We start from the raw sequence: 13945 nt of genomic DNA, 5'->3' as shown, positions 1-13945 counted from the left end.
AATAGTAGTAAACCCCTTTCCGCGAGCCCCCTTTCCGTGAGACCCCCCCTTTCTGCGAGTCCCTATTCAGGTGCTTCATCGTCAGCATCATCGCCGTCGCTATCAGCCTCCCGTATTTTACCCCAATTCCGTAAGCAAAGTAAATATCTAATAGTTGGCGGTGATAACCTATTCCGCTTCTTTGTAATAATATCACTACCATTACTAAATACTCGTTCCGATGCTGCAGATGTTGCTGGAATAGCTAGATGATCACGAGCAATACGGGCAATAACTGGATATTGGTATTGCTTTGCGCACCAATATTTGAGAATATCAGTATGCTCACCGGGCCGTGGTTCAAGCATCCAGCGCCTCCATTCTGGCTCTTGAAAAGCCAAGCCTTCTGACGCAAATAGATCTTCGTCAGAATCAGGTTCTTGATCTATTGTAGCAGTAGCACCTATTGCTTCTGCAAGAGCTGTTTCGTGAGTAATTCGCTCCGTATCAAGGTGATACTCTCGCTTTTGGTACGTTCTACAAACGTCTTCGAACTGCGCTCTTGCTCGTAATCTTCGTGTATCGTCTATAGCATTTGGATATATCTTCTTAAATACTGTATGATTCATTCGTGGGTCGCAAATTGTAGCAACAGCTGAGTGCTTACATTGCCGATTCGTTGTAAGAGTATAATACTCATTAAGCTTTTGAAGCGCAGCTCCACAAGCTACTCCGATCGTAGAGCTTCTACCAAGCTCTTCTTGTAGTAATGTGACCTTATTTATCATCTTTAAGTAAAGAGGAATTGTAAAGTTGAGCGTTGGATATGAATCGCTTTGTAGCCGTCTTGACGGCTTTAAGAATACTAAGAATAATCGTTCAAGAGCTTCGATAATAGCCCAATCGTTGCTTGTTAACGCAATATCCTTCATACTGATATCAAGCTTCTGCGTAGAGCATACTGCAGTAATTGGTATTCGAAGCTTTATAGCTGTTTCAAGCATATAGTACGTTGAATTCCAGCGTATAGGCATATCAAGTGATAGCTGGCGTGGCTTCTGGCCTGCAGCTTGTATCTGCTTCTGTAAAGCATCCTTCCATGCTCTTCGGTTTCGAAAGACATAAATATGCCTTCGGAGCTTCTCAAGCGTAGCTGATACTTCAGTAGAAGAGTTATCAATACGCTGCGGAATCCGGGCAAGCCCTTGCTGACACCAGTACGCTTCTGTTTCTGTATCCGGGCTAGCTTTCAAGCTCTTTAGAGTAGCTTGAACTGCAAGATTGATAATATGAGCAATACACCGAACGTCCCCTTCCTTTACAGTAAACGTCCATGGCTGTTGAATAGTCGTCTGCTGCTTACTGGCTATTTTCTCATATTCTGAAAGCATCACAGTATTCGCTGAGGCATTATCCCGCGTACAAGTAAATATAGCACCTGTAATTTCGAAGCTATCTGTTACTGCAGCTAACTCTTGAGCGAGATATTCGCCGCTATGAATTGGCTCTTGAAGGTGGATTACATCAAGTAATACGCACCGGTGCTGCCACTTCTCATTAATCCAATGGCCTGTGACAGCAGCGTACTCTGTATAGTTCCGTGCAGTCCATGCATCTGTTGTAATAGATATCCGGCCGCCATAGGTAATATGAGCCTGGAGTTCTAATTGTAGCAATCCTCGGTGATATGAGAATTGCCGCTGTAGCTCTCGGTGTAGTGTTCGCGACGATATCGATAGAGTACTTGGGCTTAAGAACTGTACTAATTGATGGAACGAATAGCTCTCAATAAGTCGTAAGGAGAGGTTATTTGATACAACGAATGAGAGTAATAACTCTCGGTATTTCGCTCTACTATTTGATGCTTGAGCTTGAGCGGGCTGGACTTGCGGGTTCCGCGGCCGTGGCTCAAAAAATAACGATGCACTACTTGATGGGCTTGACGGCGTAATTGTATGACCTTTCATTGTATATGCTACTGTTGGATGCTTCTGCGTATAGTGCTTCCAAAGATTACCGGTTGAAGTCTGACTTAATAGCTGCGGAGTAGGTGAATATCCGCAGCCTGGTTGTAAGCAAGTTACTTTGACTGTAGGTGGGTTACTATCAAGTATCAATCGCGAATATAATAGCTTCGTAAATAGTACCGACGACGTTGGTGGCAGCATTCGTCCTGGAGGCTGAAGCCGGAGCGGTGTAGGATTAATATCCTGTTGAATATGAATAGGGGGTGGCAGCGTTGGCAGACTTGGCTCATTATAAGTATCATAGCTATTATAGCCCTCAGGCTCCGTTGGTATATCTGATAACGACGAGTCGCTCATTCTGAGGATAATTATCACTTTATACAGCATCAATATAGATCTCACGGCGTTGGAAAAAAGAGGTCTTGGCTGCGCTTGGCTATTCTTGGCATGTATCCGGATATATACTCGAGAGTATCCGGATACGCCGGATACTCCTAAAATATCGCCGGGTAGGTATATACTCGAGGATATACCCGGATACCACGGGTATATTGGTATCCGTGCCGAACACTGTTTGATACGGATTAACGGTGTGAATAGGTTTGTTAGAAATGGATGGTGGGGATGGCGTATTATGGTTACCCTGAGTGGCGTCATACATGGATTCACTCTTGGAGTATAACTCTAGTGCCCTGGCGATACCCTACTGCTATCCGCCGATTAAAAACCTGCCATGCCACCTCCGTACTCCTGTTTATCATTTAATAAGTATCAAGATGAATAACGAAAATGAAAATAGAAAAGCTACTAGCCTATGTAAGACCCTCCTAGTCCTATATGATACACCTCATAGCCATTAACTATCCCTAGGTAATCTAGAAACAAAATTGCAAGACTATAGGAATGACAGAGACCTAAACAGCGATGGGTTGTGTTATAAGTTAACCCCTAAGGGAATGAATTGTTGTCTGTTACCTATATATTTCCATTTCTCGCGCTGTTTACCTGTTTGTCTATTGTTTAGCAGCGTCCATCTACTTACTATCCTACAGCGACTCTGCAAATTAACAAAGAAAAACAAATCCAAGGCTGGTTGGCCCGGCAAGATAGGCAAGCGTTATCTCACCACCCTGACGAGCGCTCCTCTTTTTCTTGCGAAGATAATTATAGTCTCACCTCCCCAAGCGTGTCAACAAGAACCTCCGCAATGGTCGCCGTCGACGTCCATGACCCGAATTATCGCGAGTCCTTGAGTTACAGCCATATTTTCATCGAATGCGCAGAATGCAGCGTGTGAGAGATATGATAGGGCAGCCGAAAGAATCTCATCAGATGGACGATGGTGCTGCTCGAGAGTTGATACAGACAATTCGCACACTCCAAAATGAAAATGAGAATTCCATTACTAGGAAATGGGCCCCTAAACTCATTCCTGCAGGTTGGCAAGCACTTCTAATGAGCTATGGTCCCATGCCGTAGCGATTCCAATTTCGCCCGAATTTGTCGACGCCCCATCCACCCTTCTCCTGCCAATACCGAAGCCTGACTTCGTCTTTGGGTTCTCCCAGAGGGCCTTTGCTTCCAGCCAAATTGCAAGTATGCTCCACTTAGTAGAAGGCGTATCTGGGCATGACTACCCCATGCCGGACAAGGAGGTTCGCATCCCATTCCTCGTCATCGAAGTCAAGTCGCAGAGGCAGAAGGGAACGCATTACTGGCACCTTCAAAGCAGCAGAACCCCGCCCAGCACGGAGAATCTATTAGACTCTCCTCCTTCTATGACGAAGAATCACAACTACTCTCCCTCCTTCTCTACCCCCGAGGCTTGTGCCAGTATACCATCAGTCAGCTTCTCGGCCTCTGCTCATTGCTTTTTGCCTGTGCCTGCTTGCGGCTGAGCTCATGGGATTTCCATACTTGGTGAAGTTTAGTGTGGATATTTTCCGGAGGACATGGTTGGAGGGTGACTGATGTAATATCTGTATGTTGCAGGAACTAAGGAATAGGATCGGTGCCACAGGATGTTTGTTTAAATGAGAGAGGGGTGGAGCTGTAGATGTAGTGTGGTTTTATAGGTAGCTGATAGCTACGGCGTGACGCAAAGGGGGTGAATTTTGCGGGAGTTTGGCTTGGATATCCATATTCCTGCTCTTTTGCCGGAAATAATGGGGAGGGGACAAGCGACATGGCACCCTAACTGGCGTGGTTTTAGGAGGCTTCGCTCTTATAATATAACTATGGCGCGCCGGTAGTGCGCTACTACCATCGTTCGACCTTATTTATATAACTATTTGAATCACCATTGCTCCTTCCCTTAAAAGATTAACCACCCAGCTCTCCCACAAGAAAACCCCATGGGTTGATCACAATATCAAACACCCAATACCCTCACTATCTCTCTCAGCTCATAATGCCTCCCAGTAACTCCCACACCACTCTACCCTCCACGAATCTCACAATGGCCGACCCAAAGCCACAGAACCCAATCACAAGCTTAAACCCCGCCAAACCCCTACCCTACGACGAGGAATCACAACTACCTACCCCCCTCCCCGTCCGCGCCACCATCAAAACCAAACTCTCCGCAGTATGGCATCAAATCAGCGCCCGGGGCACCATCAAACTGCTTCTCAGCCTCTCGATCATCACCTTTTCTGTGTGCATTGTCGCATGTACCGTCCGCCGTAGTTGAGATGGGGTGAGAGCGGAGTACTTCAAGTTTAGATTTGACATTGCTCCTTACATAAAAAGACTTTAAAGGCAGGAATGGGGATTATTCTCGTTACTCTAGAGTGCTCTGCGGCTTTCTCCAATACCAGTACATTTTGAATCTCTGCCTATCCATCTGCAGTCTACACGTCAGCCATGTGCCGGGCTTATCCATCCATAGTCTGTACTTTGCCTTTCCTTCCCCCAATATTACCCACCACCGCACCCCTCTCCCAGAAATCACCTCTTATCCTCGAAATAAAACCTCCCCAGCCCCTCCCCCTCCGGACTCCCCATCGCCCTCCCCCCCGCTGGTTCCCCACCCCCTCCCATCAAGCCTCCTCACGATCCTCTCCGCCTCCCTGCCCGCCCCCTCCTGACTCCCCGCCAAACTCAATGTTCCCTCACCCGTCGCGCTCTCTACCCCACTTTCATCACCATCGCCCCTTTCCCCGGCCGCTGAGCCGCCTACTGACCCGGTATCCTCGTTGCCGCGCCCGCCCCCGGCGCTCGTGGCGCTCGCGCTGCCGACGGTGGAGAGGACTCGTGGTCCGGAGTGGCGTAGGCTGGACATCCCGGTGAGACGGGAGATGCGGTCATCACGCTCGGCGTCTTGGGCTGGGGGGTGGGTGCCGCGGTGGCCGTCTTTGATGGCTGTTGTGGAGAGGGTGGAGAGGGAGGTTGTTGTTGAGGTTGGTGTGCCTCTGGGGGAGCGGTTAGCTGTAGACTGGGTGGAGGGGGGCAATGGGGGGGACCTACGGCATGTCCGGTGTCGATGTCCCAGATGTGGGTGTGGGGGGTGAGATGAGGGCTGTGGGTGTTGGGGAGCCGGAGGCGAGGGGGCCGGTAGTGGTATCCATTTGGGAGGCGGTTTCTGTCATTATTGCTGTTGCAGCTGTGGTGGTTTTTTAGGGTTTGAGGATGTAGATGGTGATGTGAAAGGTGTGAGGTTGTTTAGTGGTATTTCGTGATAGTTGGTTGAGGGGACGATGGTGGATGTGGGGTTGTTGGTTTCTGATAATCCCTACTGGTAGTCATTCGACCGTTACTCTCAACAGTCGCTCTCTTTCCCGGCCGTGGTATCCAAAACCTTTCGTTATATTTATCCAAGCAATAGTATATATCTCTTCATAGTTGAGGTCAAAAGTCGAAGTTATATTTGTTTTCCTCTCCTTTCCTTTGCGGTCGTTGTTGGTTGTTGGCGGGGTTTCGTGCCTGGCACCACCAAGATGTGGCGTGACGTACGCCAAGGTTTTCATATTGGTGGCTCCTTATCCCACAATCATGATGAAACCTTTCCATCTCTACGGAGTAGTCGGGTAGAAAGGCCAGCAATCCTATCGGATTATGAGAATTTCAAATTAGGAATAAATTGGTTGCTCACTAACTTAACTATAACTCCAAAACTCCGTTGTTATATCGTTATACCCAAGCAGATATAGCTGAAAGTTTTGCAATATCTGCTTCGATTTCCATAAGAATACTCATTACATCCAGGAGAGAACCACTTCATCTTACCCCAGTTCATCGTATCCCAATTCGTTTCATCCCAATTCGTCTTATCCCAATTCATCTTATCCCACTGCCGATCAATAGCCACCCTCAGCGCGGACTGCCGCTTTCTAACATCCACAGTGCAACGATGACCTTCACCACAAACCTTTTCCATGGCCGGGTAGAATGTTTCACAGATATCCATTGCGTCTTGCAACTTTCCCTGTTCCATTAGCACCCAACTCAAAAGATCTATAGCCTTGATGCTCCGCTATGTCCGAGTTAGACGTCAGAACCTTCAGTAGCACCTCCATGTCGTGGTATCGTCCTTTCTCCCGCAGACATTCAGCCAGCTCATGTAAAGCCCTTAGAGCCCATGTACTGAGATCGCCGCTATAATGCCTGCAAAAGTTATAATGTTTTTTTACTTTAGGCTGTCCACGTGCTGCCTGTGCCATATAGACCTGCCCAAGCAGGGACAATAGGCCAATTTTTCGATTGTTATAAGCATTAGATGGTGTCTTGATATCTTTGAGCCGACTGCAGTACTCTAGTACCTCAATTTCTGATTCGCGGAGGAGTTCGTCAGCTTCTTTAGAGTCGCTATTCGCAGCGTGCACAAGAGCAATTTTACCACGACACCGCGTGATCATGTACGGGATGAGTTTCTCATAAGGATGACCCACAATTTCAAATCTTCCCAATAGCTCCGCGGCTTTAACCACTTCGTCTTGAGCTTCTATGGGTTGAGGAGGCGACACTCCACAGAGTAGGGATGAAATCCTGCACCTGAATCGGGCCTCTAATCTAATTGCTTGGTCCATAGGAGCTGAGCTGATTTCTGGGCGTCCTAGGGTCGACCTGAGTAATTCTATAGCCTTCGATTTTCCATTGAGTTTCTCCTCGTAGCAAGCTGAAAGGTAGACGACATCGTTTGATATATCATCTGGTCGCTGCAAGTCAGGCAGACTAGCCTCTAGGTATTTCATAGATTCGTCCTACGAGATAGCACGCTGTAACTGTATGTGCCAAGAAGAAGAAGGAGCGGCGAGCGTGATTGATGTTGTATAAGTGTAGAGTCATTGCTGCACTGAATAACAGAGTGGATATGCGGCAGCCAATGCTCTAGGACCCGCCAGTCGTGTTTGCGAGCTACAGGCATAGTCTCCTGTTCAATAAGCATCAGAGCTTTTGATTTTGAGGCGTCTTCCAGGCCCTCTTCAGACTGAAAAATCTGAACTACAGCTTGTATTAAGCTGTGCATACAGTACACAGCCTCGTCTGAATCTGAAACCCGGCTTTGCTTCTCCAAGAAAGAATATTGCATTAATGGCAATATTGCCTCGTCAAATTCAACTTTGCTCATCTCCTTGCCGCCTTGACAGTGTTGGCGGAGGATTCCTGGGATGTTGACGCGATGAAGCCAACAGGCAGTGTTCAGCATTTCAAACCCCAGCCTATGTTTGTGTTTGAGCGTGGTATATGAAACATTCAAGACCGTAAATATTGTATGTTGATTCTCATGGTGTTGATGGTGCGAGCCCAGGTTCTTTGATAACAGCAGAGCCTTTTGAGCACCATTTTTTAGCATGGAGAGGTATTATTTGACTGTTTTCTCCATCTGTCTAAGATACTTCGAAGCCTGCGTGAGTGCAAGAGGAATGCAGCTAAGCGTATCTGCTAGCATATCAAGATCCTCGGATATTGAATTGTCAGGGGGCTGTGGCAGATATGACCTGATCAGCTGGCGAGCTACTGAACTAGGGAGGATATCGACCTCAATTAACTCCGCATCGACGAGGTTTACCGCCTCCTTTCTTGTGGAGGTAATTATTGTCTGACCCCCTAGATGATTGTGTGGCACATAGTCGAGCATTGATCCTGTCTGCCCGTCGATAGTATTCTGGAAAACCGCTTTCGGGTCGTTTACATTGTCAAAAACAAATAGCCACTGGCCATTCTCAGGTTGCGAGAACCAATGGCGGACATCTCTCATCAGATTCTCCTTGCTTGAGATGGGTAGATGGAGAGTGTCAGCTATGTCGGAATATGCTTTGACAATCCTGGCTGTGTTAACAGCATCTATCCACCATACATAACTAGTCGGATACTTCTTTCGGTAGTGGTAGCAGTACTCTAATGCAATCTGTGATTTTCTATGTAAGAAGTTAGCCGCTCTAATCATATTGCTACAAGATGTAACATACCCTACGCCTCCCAGTCCTGCCATCACCGCCTTTCTTCCGGACTCAAGAGCCTGTAAGTTGTGCCAATTCTACATCTCGTCTACAAAATTCTGCGCCCTTGGAAGGATAACGTTGAAATGCTGCTTGGGGACTGGCAACGGCGCCGCGGGTTGTTGGACTTGGATATGTCAGAGGATATGGCAGCAAATGCGAGCCTTGATGCAAGTTTTACATACAAACAGTGGTACGGAAAGTGTCACCAATAATGAGCCGGCTGGTGCCATCGAGCCTGATGCTATCGTATGAATTACTCTTATGGCCGTAGATCTGCGACATTTTGATTTCAGAAACTTTGCAATGCAGTCCGACGATGATAGCAACCCATCGAATGGAAGATATGTGCAGAATAAATGCTTACGGTCGCAAGGCTCTCGTCGAAATGAGGGGGACGGGAAGTCATGGGAAGAGAGGCATGCAAGATGCAAGGCATCACATTAGTCGCTCACCGAACACATACGTCTGCATGTGAAGCACCCCACCGTCATCCACCCATGCATGGACCTCTTTCAAAGAGGTCCATCAGTTATAAAATTCTCCCTAGGCAACCAACTAGTTTGTAGATTGCGACTATAGAAAAAATGTTTCATTCTGATACGTTGTGGCTAAATGCAGAATTCCAGCTCATCTCCAAGCCTTGATTCAAGGCGGCTTCAAGGCCCTCGCAACTACAAAGGAATAGGTTTCTGCCCAACCGTGAACTGAGATAGTTCTTGAACTCGTCGCCTCATTCATGAGGCGGCTCAGTTCATTCACCGTTGGGTAGGAATCGATAGACGGGGGTTTAACTTCAGCTGTCCTCCTTTTCTTTATCATCAGTCTCAACTCAGCTCCTGTTGCTCATTAAACCTGGCGCCTCTTGTAAAAAGTCTCTTCATTACTTGTCTCTAATTTATCAGTCTATCAGTTATCTTTGAGGGCCTTATATTTTCTATATAAATAGCTCACAGCCTCGCAAACCCCGAACACTATCATGGCAGACTGTCCTCGGAATCGCCGGGGTGGCTTCAGTGCTTCAAAACCTCCTTCAATGTTACAAGGACTTTACCAGCAGTGTTGGCAGTAGTATTTGACTATTGCAATATCTATTGCAATAATAAAAATTACGATATTGTTGCAGTGCAATATTCAAAATTACCTATCGCAATATATGACTAGGATATTGCAATATTAACAGGGTATGAGATAGAGTTTTCACCGATCTCTTGTCCTGTAGAAATTGAAGCCTTTGATGTAAATACTATTGTATCAAGACAAAATGGACCCTTCAGGCGCATCATCGCCACCCCCTGAATCAAGTGTTCTTTCTAGCCACGATACTCCAGACCTCGAATCGTTCGATCCCGTCACATCCTCCTCTTCTACCAAACGATATAGACGAAAACCAACAGAAAAGCGTCGGGCACGGACATCCTTTGTATGGAAGCATATGCCGGGTCCAATTGACACAATATATCAACAGGAAGGCTCTGAGGCTATATACTGGCGTTGCAAGTATTGTCCAAAGGAGTACAGAGAGTCTGGTGGTACAGCATTTATTGCAGTTCATCTACAGACTGTACATGAGATTGTTGATAGCCGGGAGCAACAAAACACCCTTCAGCAATTAAGTATATCTACTGCGATGGCACGAGGCCTTGAAACGCAATACAAATGACGTCGTCTTGACTCAGTTCAATCAACCACAATCAACCCATCAACTCTTGAGCAGCTCTTTATTCAATGGATATCACGTTGTTCGGTCTCGTTCAATATAGTCGAAATCTCCGAATTCAGAAACCTCCTTGCATACCTTAATCCAGAGGTCAATAACTGGCTTCCAACAAGTCACAGTACAATACATAAATGGACAATGAGATGCTACGACAACGAACGAAACCAAGTGATAGCACGTGTACAGTCAGCACTTTCAAAGATTCACTTTACCGTGGATATTTGGACTTCTCCGAACAAGCTTCCTCTAGTTGGCATTATTGGCCACTATATTGCAGAGAACGGAGATCTTTGTCAATCAGTGCTTCTTACGAGAGATCCACGGAAGGCATACAGGAGAGAATCAAGCCCTCATAATTGTGAAGGTAATTGCAGAGTTTGGAATTGCTTCAAAACTAGGCTACTTCATGATGGATAACGCAACTAATAATGATACTATGATTGCAACTCTTTCGGCCCTGCTACTTAATGAGTATAACATTGAATATAACGCTATACATCATCGGCTTCGTTGCAATGGCCATGTTATCAATCTTGTTGCCCAGGCTTTCCTCTTTGGATATGATAATGAGGCATTCTCTTCTGAAAGCAACCCTGGTATATACACTACTCCTACCGAGTTAGAAATGGATCTGTGGCGTCAAAAGGGTCCTCTTGGCAAGCTTCATAATATCGTTGTATTCATTCAACGTAGTCCCCAGAGAGAAGAGACCTTTTTACAGTTAAGCCATGGCAGGCGTCTTATTAGAGATCAACAGACTCGCTGGAACTCTTGGTTTGCAATGATCGATCGCGCGATCCAGGCTGATATCAGGATTGCAATTGACCTTTATTGCTTTCAATACAAAGCTGACATTCAGTTGGATACGCTAGCACCTGAAGAGTGGACCAAGCTTGAGCATATCCACGAGGTCCTACAGGCTTTTCAAGAGGCAACCCTTGCAACAGAAGGGCGACAGGCTACACTTGAAAGAGTCTTGCCTACAATGGATTACCTCTTAGATCACCTTGAGCAGCAGAAAATCAAGTACATTGATGATGCATTTATGGCGCCAATGATAAACTTGGGTTGGGCCAAATTGAATCAATATTATACCCTGACAGAGAGGTCAGCTGTATATACCGCTGCAATGGTATTAATACCATCACAGAAGTGGACCTATTTTGATGCCCATTGGCCACTTGAATGGGTTATAGCAGCAAAAGAGGCAGTGCAAGATCTTTGGAAGAGCCAATACAAAGCGGCAGAGCTTCCAGTTCTTACTACCATTGAACAAGCCACAAAACCCAAGACGGGCCTTCAGAAGTGGAGAGAACAGAAGCAACAACAAGCACCTACTATAGACGAATACATACGATATTGTGACGCTGCCTGCACACCTATTGTAGACCCATGGTGGTTAGAGCAAAAGACAACCTACCCTGCACTCGCAGTTATGGCATTAGATATTCTATCAATACCAGCAATGGAGGCTGAACCAGAGCGCCTATTCTCGAGTGCAAAGGCTACAATGACAGATAAGAGAAACCAGATGAAAGCGGAGACATTAGAAGCCTTAGAGTCATTAAAGTCGTGGTTGGGAGGTCATTCCACAGCATGGTTGGATAGTTGGTAGGCGACAGCTAGATAGTGATAGTAAAGCCCATCTAATACTATCAGAGGAGGCAGGGGATCAGACACAAAGGCTTCAAGTAACACGTTACTAGTATATAACAAATACTGTATTGAGTTGAGCACGAAGCTCCTATCTAAGAACTAACTATCTACTTATATAGTGGCGTCATGCCTAATGGACTCCTGGGAACTCACTCGAGTCCTCGGAGTCCTGGACTCTTAGGATTCTTCTCATCATCCTGCGAGTCCGTCACGTGATACTTTCGGAACTACTATTCCCCGCTGCCCCTCCAGGTACCAGGGCCGGTCTCATGCGACCTCCCTCCTTCCTGTCCTGTAGTTGGCCAGCCTTCTTGTTCCGTCGTAACACTCGCTCCCTTCCTCTGGGCATTTGTCTCGAATCCTATAAGTACGTCCATGCCCCTGGGACTCTGCTGCTCCTCAGCGAGTCCTTCAACATGCAACATGCCTACTGACACTGCCCGCAACTTCCAGGAACGCAACGATCTTGTCCGTCGAATAAAGAACCACGGATACGAACTACCCGAAATGGATTCTTGCTCGAACTGCGTGAGGCGAAACGTTACTTGCGTGTCGTCTCCAAATGATTCACGGCGGTGCGCCGAGTGCGTTCGTCGCAACTTGAAAGAAAAGTGTGACTGTATGGGTCCTGAGCATCCCGACTGGGTGAAGCTCGAACGGGAGGAGGATCGCCTGGATCGCGAAGAGGAAGAAACCCTTTCGAAGTTACTTCGTCTGCGGAAGCAGAAACACCTCATCCGAACCCGTGGTAAAGATATGCTCCGGCGAGGTTTGAAAACCCTCGACGAGCTTGATGCGGCAGAGGAGGCCGAACGTGTGGCTGCTGAGAAGCGTGACGCTGTTGAGGTCGAGGAACAGGCAGTTAGCGCTGCCTCCTCATCTGTGACCGGGACCCCCGCTTCCTCCGATCCACTGGCCTACTCCCCTGCATCTTGGGATCAATGGCTGGCGGATGGCGGCGTCGATATTCCTCCAGCAGTTCTTTGCTGATGTTCCTTGTTGGTTCCCACGAATTATCCGTAGGTTCGTAATTTTCCCATTTTATCAAAAACTCTTCTCGACGTCCTACTAACCTTCTGTCTAGGATCGCTTCGACCTCATATTCGATTATCTCATTCTCGGGTTGGAGTTCGGTGTCGGTCGCAATTGGGGTATTTCCTCTTGCTGGTTCCAGTAGTGAGACATGAAATACCGGGTGTAGTCTAGACTTCTTGGGTAGCTGCAGTCTGTAATTAACTGAGCTGACTTTGTTTAATATTTTGAATGGTCCCAATTTCTTGAAGTCCAACTTTGTGCTTGGTCATTTCGTTTTGATATGTTTCCGGAGTAGGTATACTTTATCCCCCTCCTTGAAGGCAGGTTCCATACTGCGCTTCTTGTTTGCGTATGCGGCGGATCGTTCATTTAAGAATTGGATGTCCGTCGCAAGTTTGTTCGTGGAACGATCTCAGTTGTTCCACCACGATCAGGGCTTGTTCAGCTCGTGATTCATCCGGTCTTGGTTGCCTATATGCTTCTGGCTGGTAGCCGTAATTGGCAAAGAACGGTGAGACTTTCATTGCTTCTGTCATCGCGCTGTTATATGCAAACTGTGCGATGGGTAAGATCTGAACCCAGTTATCCTGTTGATGATTGACATAGCTTTGCAGGTACTGTTCAAGGGTCTGATTTAATCTTTCTGTTTGGCCGTCTGTCTGGGGATGAAAAGCTGTTGACAGCTTATGTTTGTTCCCAGTAGCGCCATCAATGATTTCCAGAATTTCGAAGTAAAGAGCTTGTCTCTATCTGAGATGATTTCTTCTGGCATCCCATGATCGGCTAATATGACTCAAATGAAGGTATATGCGAGTGCCTCGGCGTCGCTAGCTTCTAGATATGGTATAAACTTCCCATATTTCGTGAGTCTTTCCGTGATGACGAGGATAGAGTCGTATTCTATTCCTGTTAACGGGTCCTTGGAGGGTGGAAGCTTGACGACGAAGTCCAAAGCTATTGATTTCCATGCTCCTTTTGGTACTGGTGTCGACTTGAGTTGTCCGTATGGCAGATTCCTATTGGATTTTGACTTGCTGCAAATGTCGCACTATCTTACCACTGTCTCTACCTGCTTCCTCATACCTGGGAAGTAGTAGTGTCGGGTGATTCGTTCGAAGGTTCGTGTTACTCCCTGATGACCGTGTGCT

The 13945-nt window shown here is 46.8% G+C and overlaps 7 protein-coding genes across 7 annotated transcripts; 3 read left to right on the top strand and 4 right to left on the bottom strand.

The window, feature by feature from the left end:
* Positions 1 to 3153: 3153 nt before the first annotated feature.
* On the top strand, positions 3154 to 3844 carry VC83_04777 (uncharacterized protein; the record flags this gene model as incomplete). Its single annotated transcript, XM_024468405.1, has 2 exons — positions 3154 to 3239; positions 3385 to 3844. 2 exons carry the CDS (start codon positions 3154 to 3156, stop codon positions 3842 to 3844), a joined length of 546 nt encoding a protein of 181 aa, XP_024322663.1.
* A 560-nt stretch (positions 3845 to 4404) lies between these two features.
* On the top strand, positions 4405 to 4670 carry VC83_04776 (uncharacterized protein; the record flags this gene model as incomplete). The annotated part of the gene is made up of 2 exons (XM_024468404.1): positions 4405 to 4618; positions 4666 to 4670. 2 exons carry the CDS (start codon positions 4405 to 4407, stop codon positions 4668 to 4670), a joined length of 219 nt encoding a protein of 72 aa, XP_024322664.1.
* Positions 4671 to 4902: 232 nt separating this feature from the next.
* On the bottom strand, positions 4903 to 6234 carry VC83_04775 (uncharacterized protein; the record flags this gene model as incomplete). The annotated part of the gene is made up of 2 exons (XM_024468403.1): positions 5415 to 6234; positions 4903 to 5359 (listed from the first exon to the last, which is right to left on the bottom strand). The coding sequence occupies exons 1-2, from the start codon at positions 5534 to 5536 to the stop codon at positions 4903 to 4905; spliced, it is 579 nt and encodes a 192-aa protein (XP_024322665.1). The 5' UTR covers positions 5537 to 6234.
* Positions 6220 to 7138, bottom strand: VC83_04774 (uncharacterized protein; the record flags this gene model as incomplete). Its single annotated transcript, XM_024468402.1, has 1 exon — positions 6220 to 7138. The coding sequence occupies one exon, from the start codon at positions 7136 to 7138 to the stop codon at positions 6341 to 6343; it is 798 nt and encodes a 265-aa protein (XP_024322666.1). The 3' UTR covers positions 6220 to 6340.
* A 611-nt stretch (positions 7139 to 7749) lies between these two features.
* On the bottom strand, positions 7750 to 8379 carry VC83_04773 (uncharacterized protein; the record flags this gene model as incomplete). Its single annotated transcript, XM_024468401.1, has 2 exons — positions 7750 to 8305; positions 8357 to 8379. 2 exons carry the CDS (start codon positions 8377 to 8379, stop codon positions 7750 to 7752), a joined length of 579 nt encoding a protein of 192 aa, XP_024322667.1.
* Positions 8380 to 8424: 45 nt separating this feature from the next.
* Positions 8425 to 8671, bottom strand: VC83_04772 (uncharacterized protein; the record flags this gene model as incomplete). The annotated part of the gene is made up of 2 exons (XM_024468400.1): positions 8425 to 8513; positions 8572 to 8671. 2 exons carry the CDS (start codon positions 8669 to 8671, stop codon positions 8425 to 8427), a joined length of 189 nt encoding a protein of 62 aa, XP_024322668.1.
* Positions 8672 to 9641: 970 nt separating this feature from the next.
* Positions 9642 to 10455, top strand: VC83_04771 (uncharacterized protein). Its single transcript, XM_024468399.1, has one exon. The coding sequence runs from the start codon at positions 9651 to 9653 to the stop codon at positions 10047 to 10049; it is 399 nt and encodes a 132-aa protein (XP_024322669.1). The 5' UTR covers positions 9642 to 9650; the 3' UTR covers positions 10050 to 10455.
* Positions 10456 to 13945: the final 3490 nt, after the last annotated feature.

The sequence above is a fragment of the Pseudogymnoascus destructans genome, assembly GCF_001641265.1.
Source record: "Pseudogymnoascus destructans isolate 20631-21 unplaced genomic scaffold scaffold_15, whole genome shotgun sequence".
NCBI classification, from domain to species: Eukaryota; Fungi; Ascomycota; class Leotiomycetes; order Thelebolales; family Thelebolaceae; genus Pseudogymnoascus; species Pseudogymnoascus destructans.
The sequence above is the reverse complement of the archived record's forward strand: the minus strand, read 5'-3'. Positions and strand labels throughout refer to the sequence as shown.